The sequence below is a fragment of the Brienomyrus brachyistius genome, chromosome 7 (genome assembly GCF_023856365.1).
Source record: "Brienomyrus brachyistius isolate T26 chromosome 7, BBRACH_0.4, whole genome shotgun sequence".
NCBI lineage: Eukaryota > Metazoa > Chordata > Actinopteri > Osteoglossiformes > Mormyridae > Brienomyrus > Brienomyrus brachyistius.
Window position 1 is genome coordinate 9,976,237 of NC_064539.1, and position 16,192 is coordinate 9,992,428.

The 16,192-nt window shown below is 37.7% G+C and overlaps 1 protein-coding gene across 2 annotated transcripts in view; it reads left to right on the top strand.

Moving 5' to 3' along the window:
• The window catches only part of cntnap3 (contactin associated protein family member 3), an 87,403-nt gene that overhangs the window by 53,793 nt on the left and 17,418 nt on the right, over positions 1-16,192 (top strand). For both annotated transcript variants that reach the window (XM_049018824.1, XM_049018825.1), the window contains exons 10-16: positions 1,683-1,854; positions 8,120-8,226; positions 9,363-9,482; positions 13,712-13,909; positions 14,811-14,967; positions 15,263-15,390; positions 15,713-15,883. In XM_049018824.1, the coding sequence (XP_048874781.1) occupies positions 1,683-1,854; positions 8,120-8,226; positions 9,363-9,482; positions 13,712-13,909; positions 14,811-14,967; positions 15,263-15,390; positions 15,713-15,883 (1,053 nt within the window). The remainder of the gene's footprint in view (positions 1-1,682; positions 1,855-8,119; positions 8,227-9,362; positions 9,483-13,711; positions 13,910-14,810; positions 14,968-15,262; positions 15,391-15,712; positions 15,884-16,192) is intronic.

The window sequence follows — 16,192 nt, forward strand, 5'->3', positions numbered from 1 at the left end:
GTCATGTTTGCATTATCATGGCCTACACAAGTGCTTTGACTTACTACTGTCATTGATTTCTTTGCGCACACGTAATTTTAGCCCATTTCGGTTAAGTTTAAGTTTAAGAATACCTGGTATTTTTCACCATCCTTTTCACGTTAGTGAAATTTAATGGCTGTGGAAAGGTCAATTGTAATGTGTACAAGTGGTAAATTACCTCATTGCTATTCTGTGAGGATGTGATACCACTCTATTACTGATAGCACGGTGCCCTTCTCAGCATTTAAGGTGCATTCCATTAGATGCTTGTGCGTAAATAATTGTGCCAATTACTTGAAATGCAGAGAAGATAGCTTGCTTTGACTTAATTCCGAGAACATTTAACTGTATCAGATTGTGGTTCAGTATATGTATTACACTGACCTTGAGCAGGGAACAACTGCAGGTTCAGGATAGGTACAGAAACCAAGCAGCTGTTTAAAAATGTGAACTTTTATTTTATTATCTAAAAATTACCAAATGTAACTTTTGAGACAATTCAGGACCGATTATGTTTTTTTTTTAGAAAATATTTGTAAGCTGCATAATATAAATGAAAAGATACTGCACTACCATTGTGCTATTAATAATATCAAGTTCATATACATAAATATAACATTCCTATTGTGTACGACATGAATTCAATCAGTTGTAGTTATAAGTTACAACATAACCTACAATGTAATGTTTCTTTCATTGCTCACATTGTATAGTATTTCTTTTAAGGTGCACTAGAATGGGCAGCATTGCATTCGGGATTGTGATGGTAAAAATATTTGTTCAGCAACCAGACTAAAATTTATCTGATGTCTGCTTTATCCGGTAGGTATACTTTTGAGTAATCATGTAGTCAGTCCACATAAGGTCCAGTTAAAAAGGCATTCACTAATTCTATGTGCCCTCTGGGAACACCCAGGATCTACCAAGAGCTTGTGCAAAAGCTGAACCGTCTGCAGAAACATTTCTGTCATGCGCTACAGCTGACAATAAACAGGTTCAAAATTTGTGACTATTGTATAGAAGATTTTTTTTTTATGGTTGGTGGGTGGGACACGTACTGTAACAACGGAAATAGCCTGTCCTTAACTCAAAATGCCCTACAGTTTTTCAGGGACTGTGGTGTCCTTCACTCTTACCATCATACTAGTTGATCAAGAAGTGTCTGTAGTATATAATTAATATGAAGATCTCTTTCAAAGTAAAAACGAAAAACTGTTCATGTGTTCCCTGGTGAAAAAAGGGTAGCCTTAGACTATGTGGGAGGATATGCCTCTATGATTAACAAGTGGATTAAAACTACTTTAAAGTGCCACTTGATCAAAGCAAGGTTCATTAGTCAGGTCAGAACATCCTCAGTAAACTTGTCTGATTTAGACCGTTTTTACATCTAGATGATATTGATATTTATTTTCAGTATATTTTTATGCTGAATTAGTGTCTATTTCAAAATAAATAATTAAGTAAATTAATAAATAAACACAGCCAGACTACCACATGGGCATATAAATAATCGGTCATAACGATTATGTTCACTTTTATTATATTCATTTGTACAAGCCTCATTGAAGATTCTGAGCTTTATTTTTTAACAGACTGCATTTTAATGAGCAGATAGCAATATTCAAGTCATATTTATGGTTTGCTTGTCATTTCGTTTCCAGGGTGCCCCAACAAAGAAAATTCTCCGGAATGTAAAAATCCATTCCATGTTTTTCAAGGATGTATGAGGCTGATATATATTGATGGTAATGCTGTAGACTTAATAAAAGTGCAGCAATCACTCATCGGTAATTACAGTGATTTACAAATGGATCTCTGCGGTATTATTGATAGGTGAGTAGTGAGTATTTCATTTTATTGCTATTATTTCATGGCTTGAGCGAAATACTTTTTGTTCGTTTGTTTGCTAATATGTTCTAGATTTGCAGAAACATTGCTTCTTCTTTCAAATTAATTGTTACATTGTTTACTAAACAATGAATTGTTTTCAGTGTAATGAAACTTGACTTATATATAAAATGAATAAGCATATGTCAAAGCATGATGCACCTGTCAAAGCAATATGTGTCCTACAGTAGGGATCTGAGCTTAATGACTCTGAAAATGTGCTGTTATTACAAACCCTCGTGCCACAATAGCATAAAGCCAAGGGAATAAAACTGGCTTATGCTCCATCGGGTGGGTTTAGATGGCTGCTTCTATCTGTCTTGGATTGTTCTTGAGACAGTTACTGTTGGCTGAGGGCTATAAGTGAATAGCACAATGCGGCAAATACGTTACAGTACTTGATGAAGAAGTATATAGATGTAGATGCACAGAAGCGTGTGGCTGATCTTCACTCCCGTCAGGGTGGCCTGGTTGGTGCGGCCGGATGGAAAGTGTGCAGGAAATGGGATAATTGCTATTTGCGGTTTAGAGAAAATGGGTTAAGAAAACGGGTGGCTCAGCAGGGCACTGTGGGTTGGGGTTATGGGGGTCCTGGCTCAGCGTCCACGCACTCTGCACGTTTCCATTACGTACTACAGTTTCCTCCCATAGTCAATAATTACAGTTAAGTAACATGGTGTCTGTAAATTGTGCGTATGCCTCGAAATGGATTGGCATCATGCACAGTGTCCCATGCCTCAAGATCTCTATACTGCATGTATTTTATTTCATGCTATGACAGTGACAGTCATTTAAACAGTCTAACCAGTAATAAAAATAGTATAAACCCAACAGAAAGGGACCCTGTGATGGGTTGGCGCCCCATCTTGGGTTGTTCCCAACCTGGCGCCATTAGCCTCTAGGATAGGTTCCAGACCCCCATGACCCTGAACAGGACAAGTGGTTACAGAAACTGGATGGTTGGATGGATGGATGGACAGATGGATGGAAACAGACCATTCTAAAACATTTCTATTTCAAGTGAATTCATCCACAGGAAAGGTTGAACACAATGCGATGGTGGCAAGCTGTTAGTAATGCCTGTAGGAGTTGCCTGGGAAATTTACACTGTCTAGTTCCTCTGAAGCATTTAAAAGGGGCTTACATTAAACCAAGTTAAACATGTGAATTAGGAGCAAATTGCTGGGTAATGAGAGTTATTACAGTACACTTGAAGTCAAAAAACGTTGCAGTTTAGGGAATGTTTCAAATCATAGTTGAAGCATTTGGACAAGAAAAAAGGAAGACAGGAGAATATTGGGGCATTCGAGGCCGTGTGAGATTCAGGCTTCAAAACTGAACAAGTCATTCCTCCGGTAACTGAGTATTTCTTAAAACCTTCCTCTCTAGTCCCCCTACCCCCCCCCCCCCCCGCCCTCCCCCCCCCCTCCCTTCTTTTTACCTTATTTCTCTTAGAAGCGCCAGAAAGCCAAGCTCCTTCCTAGCAAAGCATTTTCTAAGGATATAAAGGGGATTATAAGGGACCTCTTAAATATTCAGATGCATGGCAGTTCATGACTTTAATTTATAAGTAGCACTTTATAATCTGTCTGGTTTGTTATTGGTGGTCAGTGGAGCGATTACTGAAGTGCGCCTTCACCAGCTGCATTGTCAATACACTAGAGAGGCTTTTTTTGGTAGTTCTGCATTCTAATAATTACACATGACAATAGTCTATTTTTAATTTCTCCCTATGCTGATGTAACACACAGCACAATGCATAATCGTCAGTTTGATTTTAGATTGATATCAATAAACACCTCAGTTTTGGACTAAGCTGGTTGCCTGTAAATCTGGATGCACTCTATTAAAATCTGAATGACTTTGACCATCTGCATTATGTCATGTAGGACACATGCTCTTCATGACATTAAATTCAGTGAAATTTTGGTTTTTAATATTTTCAGAGTATATAGAAATGGTTACTGAAATATATTATCACTTTGCAATACATGTACACATAATTCTAACTTCAGTACAGAGGAAATGATGGTATTCCAGGGAGGTATGATTAAACGAAGTAGTAATTGACTTAATAATGTCTTAATCATAGGTTGATTTAGGTAAAATTACTTATGCTAAATGTAAATGACTATAAACATGAATTATTGATTAATATTTTATAATTGTTTATATGCTGCATTCATGCCGCATATAATCTTCATATGATTTATGTTACAGTAATGAGCCTAAAGTGAAGACAACCAAGAAATAAAACAGCTTAAAAGCAGCCATTCTCATACTCCATTACCCAGCACACGCATTATTACAGCATGGCACATTAGCAGGCAACAAACTTAATTTTATAAAGAAAATGTACAAAGTTTGAAGTAAATTTACTCTTCATCCACAACTAGCACAGCGATTTAAACAGATATTTACAAGAATTCAGACTTAATTTAGCATATATTTCACCTCTTGCCCTCAATTCATGTTATCTGACATTCATTATGCACTGTATCTGTTTATTAGCACTATTCCAGTATAGATAAATGACATCAGTTTCATGAGCGTGCTTGCTGGCTGAGATGGGCAATGTAACAGAAAGAAACTACTGCAGAAACGTGACAACTTATGATGTGTACATTTCACGTGAACAGGAGGCAGAATCAGGAACTTGGCAACCAGTCTTCTACAAATTGTCATAAGGTAGTTCTGGTGTATTTGTCACTGACGTCCAGTAGTAAATGAAATTTTGCTGTCACTGCTGCTGCTGCTGCTGCTCTGTGGCACTGAAGCCTCACTGCTAGTTCAAATCCAGCCCCTGCCTTGGCATGGGGTCTTTACATGCTAGTCCTTTGTTTGAGAGCATGTCCAAAAACACGGATCAACAAACTGGCGTCTAAAAACTGCCTACCGTATACCCAGTGGACTGGCATCATGTCCATTGTGTATAACTAGAACCTGTTCTGAGAGTGTGGAGCTCACTCTTGCACTGCATTTTATATGCTTACGTTTTTAAATCCTAAGTTGATTGAGTCTCAGCACAAGTCCACGTTTAAGGTTAAGCTGGCCTACATCTGTCTTCCATGCGGCCTTTACTGTAAGACAGGCTACTCGACATATTCAGACATTAGAGAAAACAAGAGCTTTCACTGCCGCAGCATGACGCATCGGGGCATCAAACTGAGAAATATATCGTTTGCTAGTTCAAATATCTTTATTCTTCTTTTTGCATTTTCTTTCCCTCGTATGGATCTCTTCTACCTATCACTTATACAAGTCTGTACTTATACACACGTACAAGGTGACAGTAAACCTATCTCAGGCAGCACAGGGCACAGAGGAGCATAGAAAAACACGCATGCTGGGCTATGTAGAGTTGCCAATTTGCCTAACCACATGCTTTTGATGTGGAAGGAATTCAGAGTACCCAGAGGAAACCTGCAAATGTCAAATGACAACGCATCTCACAATACTACTCTGTTTGATCAAGCTTTTGTCATTTAACCGTCACAATAAAAACCTTAGATTGGATGGTTCCTTTTATTTTTTGGAGGTGTATATATCTTAAATGATTAAATACTCTATCCAAAATTGGAAGTCATGTTATAAAGAAGAAGAAAAAACTTGACAACATTGGTGGAGTTTTTAAGCCATCGCTGATGCTACAGTAATGAAAGAATCTGCGATTTACTTCTAATATCTATTTTTATGTATATTGCTATCTCAAAGCAATCAATTTAATGTGGAAGAAGGCTTTGATGGATTCTTTCTGACAGACACAGCACTTTTTAAGGATAACGCCAGGATGAGAGGCAAAAATTGATAGCAAAGTATGTCACTTCTTAGCCCCGAGTCCATGTCAGATATCTGATCATTACTTAAGTACAGCGGTAGCAGGGAGTAGACTGTCACAAGGTTGATGAGGAGAGTTAAGTTACCTTAATTTTGCGTTTTAACCATTGCTACCCTGATTGATTTCAGGCTACTCTGGACTTAAAAGTAATAATTCAGATTTATATTCAAATATGTTATTTATCCCCACAGGCTATTACACGCTTAGGAATCAAAATAATGCTGAGCCCCTATTCAATATACTGTATGCAAAACAATTTATAAGATAGCAAATCAATGATACTTGGCGCACAGATGTATCATATAATAAGTAATATACTGTAATTTGAAATATAACAACTAACAACCAAAGGCTATAATGATATGTCACCATTCAGCAGGACTCAAAAAAAGACAAGGAGAGCCAGACTGGTGCCTGGAAATATTTCAAAGAATTCTGCCGATGAACTGTGATCACTGGTGTCTTTACGTGTTAAACGCTCTGTTTGTAAGTTTATGATGGAAGACTGGCTCAGCAATATAACCAATTCATGCATGCCTCACAACCATTCCATCCACCTCCCTTAACCACTTACCCAATTCAGGGTCACCCTGGGTGGGAGGGCCCTTCATAGCAGGGAACACAGTCAAACATACAATTGCACACTCTATGGGCAGTTTAGTAAGACTAATTCACTACAAAGTTTTCTCACTGCAGGAAGAATCCCATGCGGGGGGGGGGAGGAATGTAAATTCCACACACGTGCATGGAGCTAAGGGCGAGATTAGGACCCCATTCTTGGAGCTCTGAGGGCAAATGCTGTCTACAGCATTGCCTGTTTTTTTTTTTTTCATTTTTTTGTATATATTTGTTATGGAATTCGGAAGTCTATGTATTGTTAAAAATATTGAAATTCAAGTTTTAATCAGTGACATTTCTAACAGCTCCGTAAATTGGCGCTTTTAGTTAAAGTGTTCAGGTAATTTATTCCACTTTTTCCCTCCCACTTTAATATGTTGACTGGGTCAGAGTGCTGTCCAGACTCCTGAATACCTGCTTTAAATGATGCAAAGCCCGTGACCCTTTACTACCAAAAATGGCCTGAAACTGCTCGACGCGGTTTAAGGAGCCTGCTGTGGCGGCCTCTCTGTTGTTGACACTGCCACTGTGACAAAGCTATATTCGTTACATCTCTCTGATTAGGGTCACGCGTCCCAGCCCTTTTCTGGTAAAGCAGGATGAATAGAAGTGCACCTATGACACCTTCCTGTCATCCTACCTTAAACCCTGGAGATGTAGCCTGTCTCACAGCACTCGCCTTTTTATTCCCTGCAACTGAAGGAAATAACATACTTTTTTTTTCCATCTAACAATGCCGTGACTCTTTATTGTGTACCGCTTTGATGTTCTTTCCAAGTGCCTGAGCACATGCTCTTCTCTTACTGAAGGGGGAAAAAACAAATCTTCAAATACTATAATGAGAGTCGCTGTCAACCTGTATCGTTGCAATTTCATTTCATTTCTTTCAGACCAGTTAAACAGCAATGCCTGACCTAAATTTATCCTCTATGGTGTCAGTCAATCAGAACCAATATTCTTATTTTTGGTTTGTTATAACTGGGTTATCAATCATTTTACTTATTCAAACAAATGTTTGCTTTTCTTTAAAGAAACGGTGTAACTTCTACCTGCTGAGTCACTTGGCGACTAAGGCTCACTAATAATCATGCTATAAATATCGCAGAGTGGTTGGGTGGCTCTCTAGTAATGTGCCACTTGGTAAGAGAATATAGTGTATTGATGTACAGCTTATTTAATGCTCACGTTTGCCTTTGCTGCTACATGGAAATTAGGAGAGAGAATAGAAGTCATGAAATACCTGTCTTGATGAAAACTGGACAGCACAAGCTCAGTTAATGAGAGTAGAACCTCTCCTTCAGAAGCTGAATGAGCAGAACAGTGCAATCATTTGTTAGAAATCATTTGATGGTAATTTATTCTGTAGCATATCAAGCACCGTGTTTGTCAATGTCATAAGAGTTTTTCGTAAACAGGGTATGTTTTTATTATTTGGTCCTTTGAAGCAGTTGCAGTATATTTTTAATAAAATAATCCCCACTGACTTCCAGTCAGTGTGCATACTCTTGTGAACATAACTACACTACAAACCTATATGCAGGGATTTTTTTCCTTATAAATATAAATATTTTCTTCTAAATATGCATAATTAGGCCTAATAAATATCAAGTTACCTGTCACATAATTTTGGTTTTCGTCCCTATGGTGTGTGAGTGCGACTAAATTGTGAATAGTGTTTATGGATCTCACATTCCTTCTATATAAAATGGTAGCAGTATGTGCTTTGAATTGTGAATGCTTTCTTGTTCATTTCAGATGTTCACCTAGTCACTGTGAGCATGGAGGAAGATGCACGCAGTCCTGGAATACATTCTACTGCAATTGCACTGGTACAGGGTATATGGGAGCAACATGCCACAGCTGTAAGTGGTCGTTTCACATGCAAAGCTGACAGACTGAGAAAGGCATACTTTGTTGCGATCAGATTCCACAAACCGCCCAAATGGTAGCTTTTCACTAATAGGAAGGATAGTGGAAGTTGCTCGCAAAATACAGTAAGTCATGCATGTTAGTATCTTGGTTTTTCTCTCTAGCTGGCTATAGTTCATAACAAAAAAAGCAGCTTAACTTGGTTTTTTGGTTTAATAAAACATTATGCAAATCAGTAATGAATTCAGCTATTCACAGGTGTACTGATAATGCAATTAAATTTGTGAGGGTTGGGTAATTAGTGAGATATCTTCTTTTTGGGCTAATTATATTTCTGAAGTCTATAGTAAAGTCTGTTACAGCTCCTGCCCTCTCCTTGCGTGTGAGTTTACATGCAGAGTTCTCCCTTACCAGACTGCTCTTCCTCACCCAGTCCAAAGACATACAGTTAAGCTAACTGGGGTCTCTAAATTCCACGTAGTGTTCAGATATGTGTGTCCGTACACCAGGCTTCAGGTGACCCAGGCCAATATCAGCATGCAGCAGCTGGATGGATAGATATCATAATCAATGCATTGACCTGTTATAGTATAACTATAGCATTTATAACCCAAAATAGATAACAGGAGTGTTTAATAGAAGTGCTGTACTACAGTAAAAATAATCTATTATTGTACAAACCAGACAGACATTACACAGGTAAACTAACCTACCTTTATATTAATTTTGAAGCCTCAATTGGATAAAATGGTTAAAAGCAATGCACACTATCAATACAGTTATACTGCATATGCAATGATGTTTCATGCTTTATTTTATCTTATAAACAGAAAATTCTACTTTACATGTATGGCATTAAATAGCATCCAACATAGGGGCTGTTAATCATTTCTTTCAAAAATATACACTGTTTTTCTCACATGGGCTTTCTACTTTTTGTGGTGCACATGATTAGCTTAATGGAGACTTTAATTTTTAATAAATAATAATAATAATAAACAGTTGTTTTGGTGTTTTTCTGATACTTGCAGTTTTGATAGTACAGTCTATCTGAATGCAGACCACTACTCCTCTTCCCCAAAGGGTGGGTGATTTCTGAATGCTGATTTTGTTATTGTTTCTCCTGCAGCTATTTATGAACAGTCATGTGAAGTCTACAAGCACAAAGGCAACACGTCTGGATTTTATTTTATAGATGTAGATGGAAGTGGTCCCCTCAGCCCACAGATAGTCTACTGTAATATGACAGGTATGCTCCAAATGATTCCCTATCTATCTATCTATCTATCTATCTATCTATCTATCTATCTATCTATCTATCTATCTATCTATCTATCTGTTTGTCTGTCTGTCTGTCTGTCTGTCTGTCTGTCTGTCTGTCTGTCTATCTGTCTGTCTGTCTGTCTGTCTGTCTGTCTGTCTGTCTATCTGTCTGTCTGTCTAAAATCAGAAATCATACTGGCTTTAAAGTAAAATTATTATAATCATGGAAATTTAATTGTGAACAATTATAAATGATGTATTTTTATTTACCTTTTTCTGAACTACCCCATAATGGTTCCGACAAAGATGACCATCTACTGCTTCTTTCCATTTCTCCACACATCTTCAGCATTGTAAAAGGTGCTATTCAGGGTGCCCAGGGTTTGGATAATGTCTTAGTTTCTGCCACAGTGTTGTTCTTGACACGTCCTCCTTGCCCCTCTATGATAATGGCCATTTCTCTGATGGCTAGCGACTCCCACACGCCCAGGCAAGTCCAGTCCAGGAGTAATCAGGCTTGAGAGGTTATTGGCTATTGTAATGGTTTATATTTCATTTTACCAGGAAAAAACATTTTCTCTCTCTCTGCAGTCACAGAAGAACTGTATAGTGTTAGTAGTTGGGCTTACAAACTTACGCTGAAGTGTGACTTCCGGGAGGTAATAGATGGGTTGAGCTTTGGTGGCAGCCTTCTGCAATACTAAGTTTCCGATACATATTTTACAAATAGTTACACTTATTTAAATAGTTTGGTTTTGTGTGTATTTATATATGTGTGCATAGAAAACAGAATTCCAGATAGTCACACTTAATCTGAGCATGCAACTGCTTAAATCAGGGTTGGCCAATCTTACCCATGAAAGGGCCGCTGTGTGTGCAGGTTTTCACTGCGACTCCCTAATTAGATTACTAATTAGAGGACTGATTGGATGAGGAGTCCTCACACCTGGGTGTGAACAGCTGACCTAAAGGTTACCCCAAAAAGCCGCATAAACACCGGCCCTGTGCGGATAAGATTGGCCCCCCTTGGCGTAAGTGGATGGATAGGATGAACATATAAAGCCCTAGTGTTCCTTTCATTCTGTTATTGTGGCATATGGGTAAGGATGTGAATATCATGCATTACATACTGAATTTAGGCACGTGCAAAATTAAATATGTGCTGGGCTGAATCAGCTGGGAGACCCCCCCCCCCCCCACTAATAGAACAATTAATTTGTATAAATAAAACTACTGAAGCTTAGTAAATATCCTTAGATGTTTTTCAAGGTTTCCAGTTGGCAACCAACAAACATTTTAGATTTCCACCCCAGAGCCATGTTAAAATGTATTTTCACTGCAAATGTTTTTCAGTTCGCAAAATAATTAAATTAAGGCTTTTATGGACTGTTTATTAGAGGCCAAACCAGATGCCACTGGGATGTATCACTTGATTTCTGAGCCAAACGTTTTTTTATTCCTTGGAGAAGCCATCTTGTTCCTATTTGTTTAGATAAGGAAAAGCTAATTATTCCGCAAATTCAGTCAATCCATTGATTGTTGCTGAACTCAGTATTTACTTTTCAACTAGCCAGTGTTTGGCCTGTAAAAAAGACAAGTCAAGTCAAGAGAGTAATGATTGAGCCAGGTGGAGTCCAATGTGATTAATGCATAATAATAATAATAATAATAATAATAATAATAATACACTAAGTACACAGCATGCTAATAAAAATTATAAGTTGTTTTCATTTGTGCACCACATTTCCTTTTTTAATCTCAGTGTGCCTTGCAGTTTTATAAGGATGGCTTCAGCGATAAGCACCTACGTGTATTTGCTAAACATAAATGGGCTACTGTGAACCAAATTTGCAAAAATTAATAAAAGACTCTAGATTATGTGAATCCCTGTAATACAGCTAATAAAAATAGGAACAGAATGTAGGCCTCCTTGTTTATTTGTTGATAAATATTACCGACTGAAAACTGCTAAAATAATGAAGCAAACAGCATAGTAGACAACATTATAAGATCATATTCTTCTTTTTGCTTCCAAACTATATTTCCATTATCTACTAAGATAATAATTACCTGAGAAGTATAAAGGAATCGTTCGTAAATAACCACATGGCACTGCTGAGAGGAGCATCTCCAACAGGGAAAAAAATTTATCAGATTCCCTCCAAATTATGCTGCAGTATTGTCTCCCTAAACATGCCTATAATCCTCATTCTTCCTCCCTGTGGCTCTTTCTGAAACTGTCCTTCAGCTGTCAAATTATTTGATTCATTCAGCATCCTAGCAAGCAAAGTGAATCAGGCATAGCTTTGTTTTCATAACAAATATAGCCTCTACCACACTAATACATGTTTATGTTAATCATAAAGATAAAAAACACATACAATAACCAGCTGACTACAGGAAATATAAAACCAACAACATCGGGACTGATTATTCAGAATTACTGGAAAGTATTTTGTTATGACAAAATAAAAAACAAATATTTGTTTGTTTGCTCATTTATGTATAGTTTTTAAAACGAATCTTTTACAGTTTGCTTTCTTTTACATAATGTCAAAAATCACAATTGTGGGCAGCACAAATTAACACTGAGCTTTTTTGAAGTTTGTTTGTTTTGTTTTGTATTTGGATACCCAGATGGAGGATTGATCCCATGTCCTGTGGTCAAGTGTAGTGCAGTATTATTTACATAACTTGCTGATTTATTTGTATTGTTGGCCCCCCCATCCTGGGCTGTTTCCTGCCTCCTGCCCATTGTTTCCGGGATAGGCTCCGGACCCCCCGCGACCCAGTAGGATAAGCGGTTTGGAAAATGGATGGATGGATGCTGAAATATTAGATGCCATAGAAGAGAAGTGAAGGTGTATGCATTTGTAATAAATAGATCAATAACATATTATCATCCAGCTTAATTTATTATCTATTTTGACTGATTATATTTACAAATGATATCACTATCAATAAATCATAAACCAAAACAAATAAATAAAAAAACTAGATCGTATTTAGTTTATATATTTATCTATATTTACTAAGTAAAGGCTATTAATATGAAGTTGGTCTGATCTTTGCTGCTGTAATAGCCTCTATTCTTCTGGGAAGCCTCCCCATTCGATGGCACATTGCTGATAGCATTTGCTGCCATTCAGGTTGGGTATTGATGTTGGGAGATTAGATTCCCAACTGAGCTCCCAGAAATTTCCACTTCACTTTCAGTTCACTTGTCGTTAACCAGGACAGCTCTATCAGTGCAGAAATATGGCAAACTGAAATATAGCATCCTGTTATGGTGCCAAGTTACTAACCTCCCCTGTATAGCCACCCATTCGGGTGCCAGTGTCTGTTTCTGGAGTGTGCATGTTTGTTTGCTTCATTATACACGTGTCAGCAGAGGGTGTCGCTGGATTAGCCAATTCCTCTAATAAACGGGGGTCCACCTACTTTGGGATATATTGTTTACCTGTCTCTTTTAAAACATCTGAGTAATGCCATGATTTTTAAGTAAAGGTTCAACCAGAAAATAAAATCAGAGATAAATTATTGACAATCATAGAAAAGGAAAAGAACACGAAAATGCCTGAAGTCTCAGAACATTTTCCTGAGACTACGGAGTCAACAAGAAATGTAAAGTGCATCCCATCAAGCAGAAAATGGTGTCATCATGGCTCCCAGCAAACTGGGGTTTCAGGCAAGCAGGGAGATGCTGAGGGATGCCACAGAAGCGCGATGTCAAATTCAGGGGGTCAAAACAATCCAGGACTTAAGATACGAGAAAACGTTCATCTATATTTACATCATGGAAGCAGACGAAAATTTCTGATCCAGAAGATGTGAAAATATGCGGAAATAATTTGAAACTGATGTTGTGAGTCATTCTCAGCCAAGTGCGGAAGGGAAATCTGTAAAGAATTATACGTGAAAAGGAACTCGCCCAGCTGATAAGCTAAAATGGCAGAGATTCATTCAAAGTGCTGAGGTTGTAATTTCTGCCAGTGGCTATTTCATAGGATGTATATGTAAGATTTTCTTATTGTTGCTTTTTAATATCTCGGTTGTTTCTGATTTAGCACATTATATGAAACCATTCTTGCCTTTCACTACAATTCCCCATACATAAGTCAATGTGTTATTATTGTCCGTAATATTCACTATGCTATCTGTATAATGCATGTTATACTGCAACAATTATAGTACTCTTTGTAACCTTCTTTCCAGATAAGATGTGGATGGTGGTACAACACAATAACACTGAGCTGACCAAATTAAAATATTCCGGAGGGACAAATCAGCACTTAGCCTACTTTAACTATTCTGCCAACATGGACCAACTTCGAGCTATAATTAACCAAGCTGAGTACTGCGAGCAGGAACTCTCCTACCACTGCAAGAAGTCCCGTCTCTTAAACACACCCGGTAATTTCTTTTTCTGTAATATTATTGGCCTTTCCACCACAATAACTGTATTAAACCTTATAATTTTTTGCATCTCCTCTTTTGACTGTTCATTTTCTGCTGAAATATCCACTTTTTAACTGGATTACTATGTGATTTTATTATACTAATATAATATAGTTTAAGAGGGATCACTTTTTGAAAATGCACCCCATTATACTTGGTGAATCCCATTAGTTACATTTTTTGGTATATGATGAAATTTTGCTAATTGCTGATGACTCATCTGTGAGGGATTAATTGTGACGATTAATGGAATCACTTTACAATAAGGCTCCGTTTTGCCACTTATAAATGGTAGTAACTCATTAGTAAAAAGAAAACTATAACGTGTTTATAATTGTCTAATAATGATTTACAAAGTGTTCCAACCTAATTAATAACCCCATTATAGACCATTCATAATCCCTTTATAAGGGTCGTCTTATTGTGAAGTGGTACCCAATTAACATAACAAAGTGGAGTAGGAAGGTCTGTGCAGTCAATGAATTGTCACATTCATGTCTGATGTCTGAAGAAAACAAACATTATGTCAAAGAAAATATATAAATTTTAAAAATGTCAAATTAACAATAATGAGACAGATGGTTCCTTCAAGTAAACAGAGAAGTTCGAATGGATAAAGGTTAATAGACTAGAATTTGGAGACTGAATCGATGGGATTCTCTTTAATATCAAACATACAAAGGTTACACAGTCCCACTTGTTTGAATGTGTGCATTGATTGTGCTGCCTAAGAATGTTCCAGCAAGAACTTCTGTCGCTGGGTCGCCACAGAAATATGGAAGACATGTCAATATTATTGCACGTTTGGTTATATTTGCAGTCCGGTTTAAATATGGATGATCTCTCTGTGTCTAAGATGGAGCTCCCTTCATGTGGTGGGTGGGAAGAACAGATGAGGTTCAGACTTACTGGGGTGGAGCAGGACCAGGGAGCCAAAAGTGTTCTTGTGGCCTCCTGGGAAACTGCATAAACTCCAGCCTGTACTGCAACTGCGATGCTGACAGAAACGAATGGTATGACACAGTTTTCATTTTGTTATTGACTGATGCTCAGAACTGCCACACGTTTTTCAAAAAGACAAACAGCCAGCTGACTTAATATTTAATCATATTGCAAAAGGTTATCATCAGAGTTCTGAATGTAGATTTTGAAACAAAGAAGTGCATTCAGTACATGGCAAGTGGATGTAATACTAAATTTCATATCACTTGCCTTGGTGAATCAGTAGAATAAATGATGGATAGCAGCATAATGTTATCACATGTCTTTGGCTTTTCATCAGTTTTTTCCTTTTCTTTTTTCATTCAGGACCAGTGACACAGGCATCCTCTCATTTAAAGAGCATTTACCCGTTACTACAGTATCTTTTGGAGACATAAACAAACCAGGCTCAGAAGCAGCTTATAAGGTTGGGCATCTGCAATGTTACGGTGACAGTAAGTGACTCATTACCTTTCTCTAGATATTCTTACACCAATGTGTCCTACAGAAACAGAACATAAATCAGAGAGCTACCGTTACAGTGACCAGCTACAGTACGATAGAACATGCTGAGTAGCATGATTTCATTTACGCCGGCAGAAGATACCTATACCAACAGATCGCAGATGCTGATAGCAGGGTGCTGCAACGTTTAGCTGGAAATCATTGACCACTTTGCTGTGCTTTTTATGTTACGTTTCAGTTCAGAGAAATTTAATTTCTGCAGTGTCGATAGTTTTTGTGGAAAAAACATGTCACTTTTTTTTTCAATTTCAGAGAACTTCTGGAATGCTGCCTTTTTCATTAAGGAGACATCATACCTTCACTTTCCCACTTTTCATGGGGAACTTAGCGCTGATATATCTTTTTTATTTAAGACCAGGGCCTCATCTGGTGTGTTCCTGGAAAATCTGGGAATTAAAGATTTCATTCGCATTGAACTCGACTGTAAGTAGATGCAGATTTGTATACATTTTTATTGACTTTATTGACATTTCACAATGCATTCAATATAAGTTCTTTAGTAAAATCTAACTATGGGTATGGTGGTTCTGTGAGTAATACTGTAGCCTCATGCTCCCAGGGTTGCTGGTTCCATTCATGCCCCCATCTCTGCATGTTCTTCCCCACCTCATATCCTGGTTTCCAGCAACAATTCAGAAACATGAAGTTTGGTGCATTGCTCTCTGAGTTTCCCATAATGTGCTTCCCTGGTCTATCTGAGATAAACTCCAAGCACACCATGACCTTGGATAA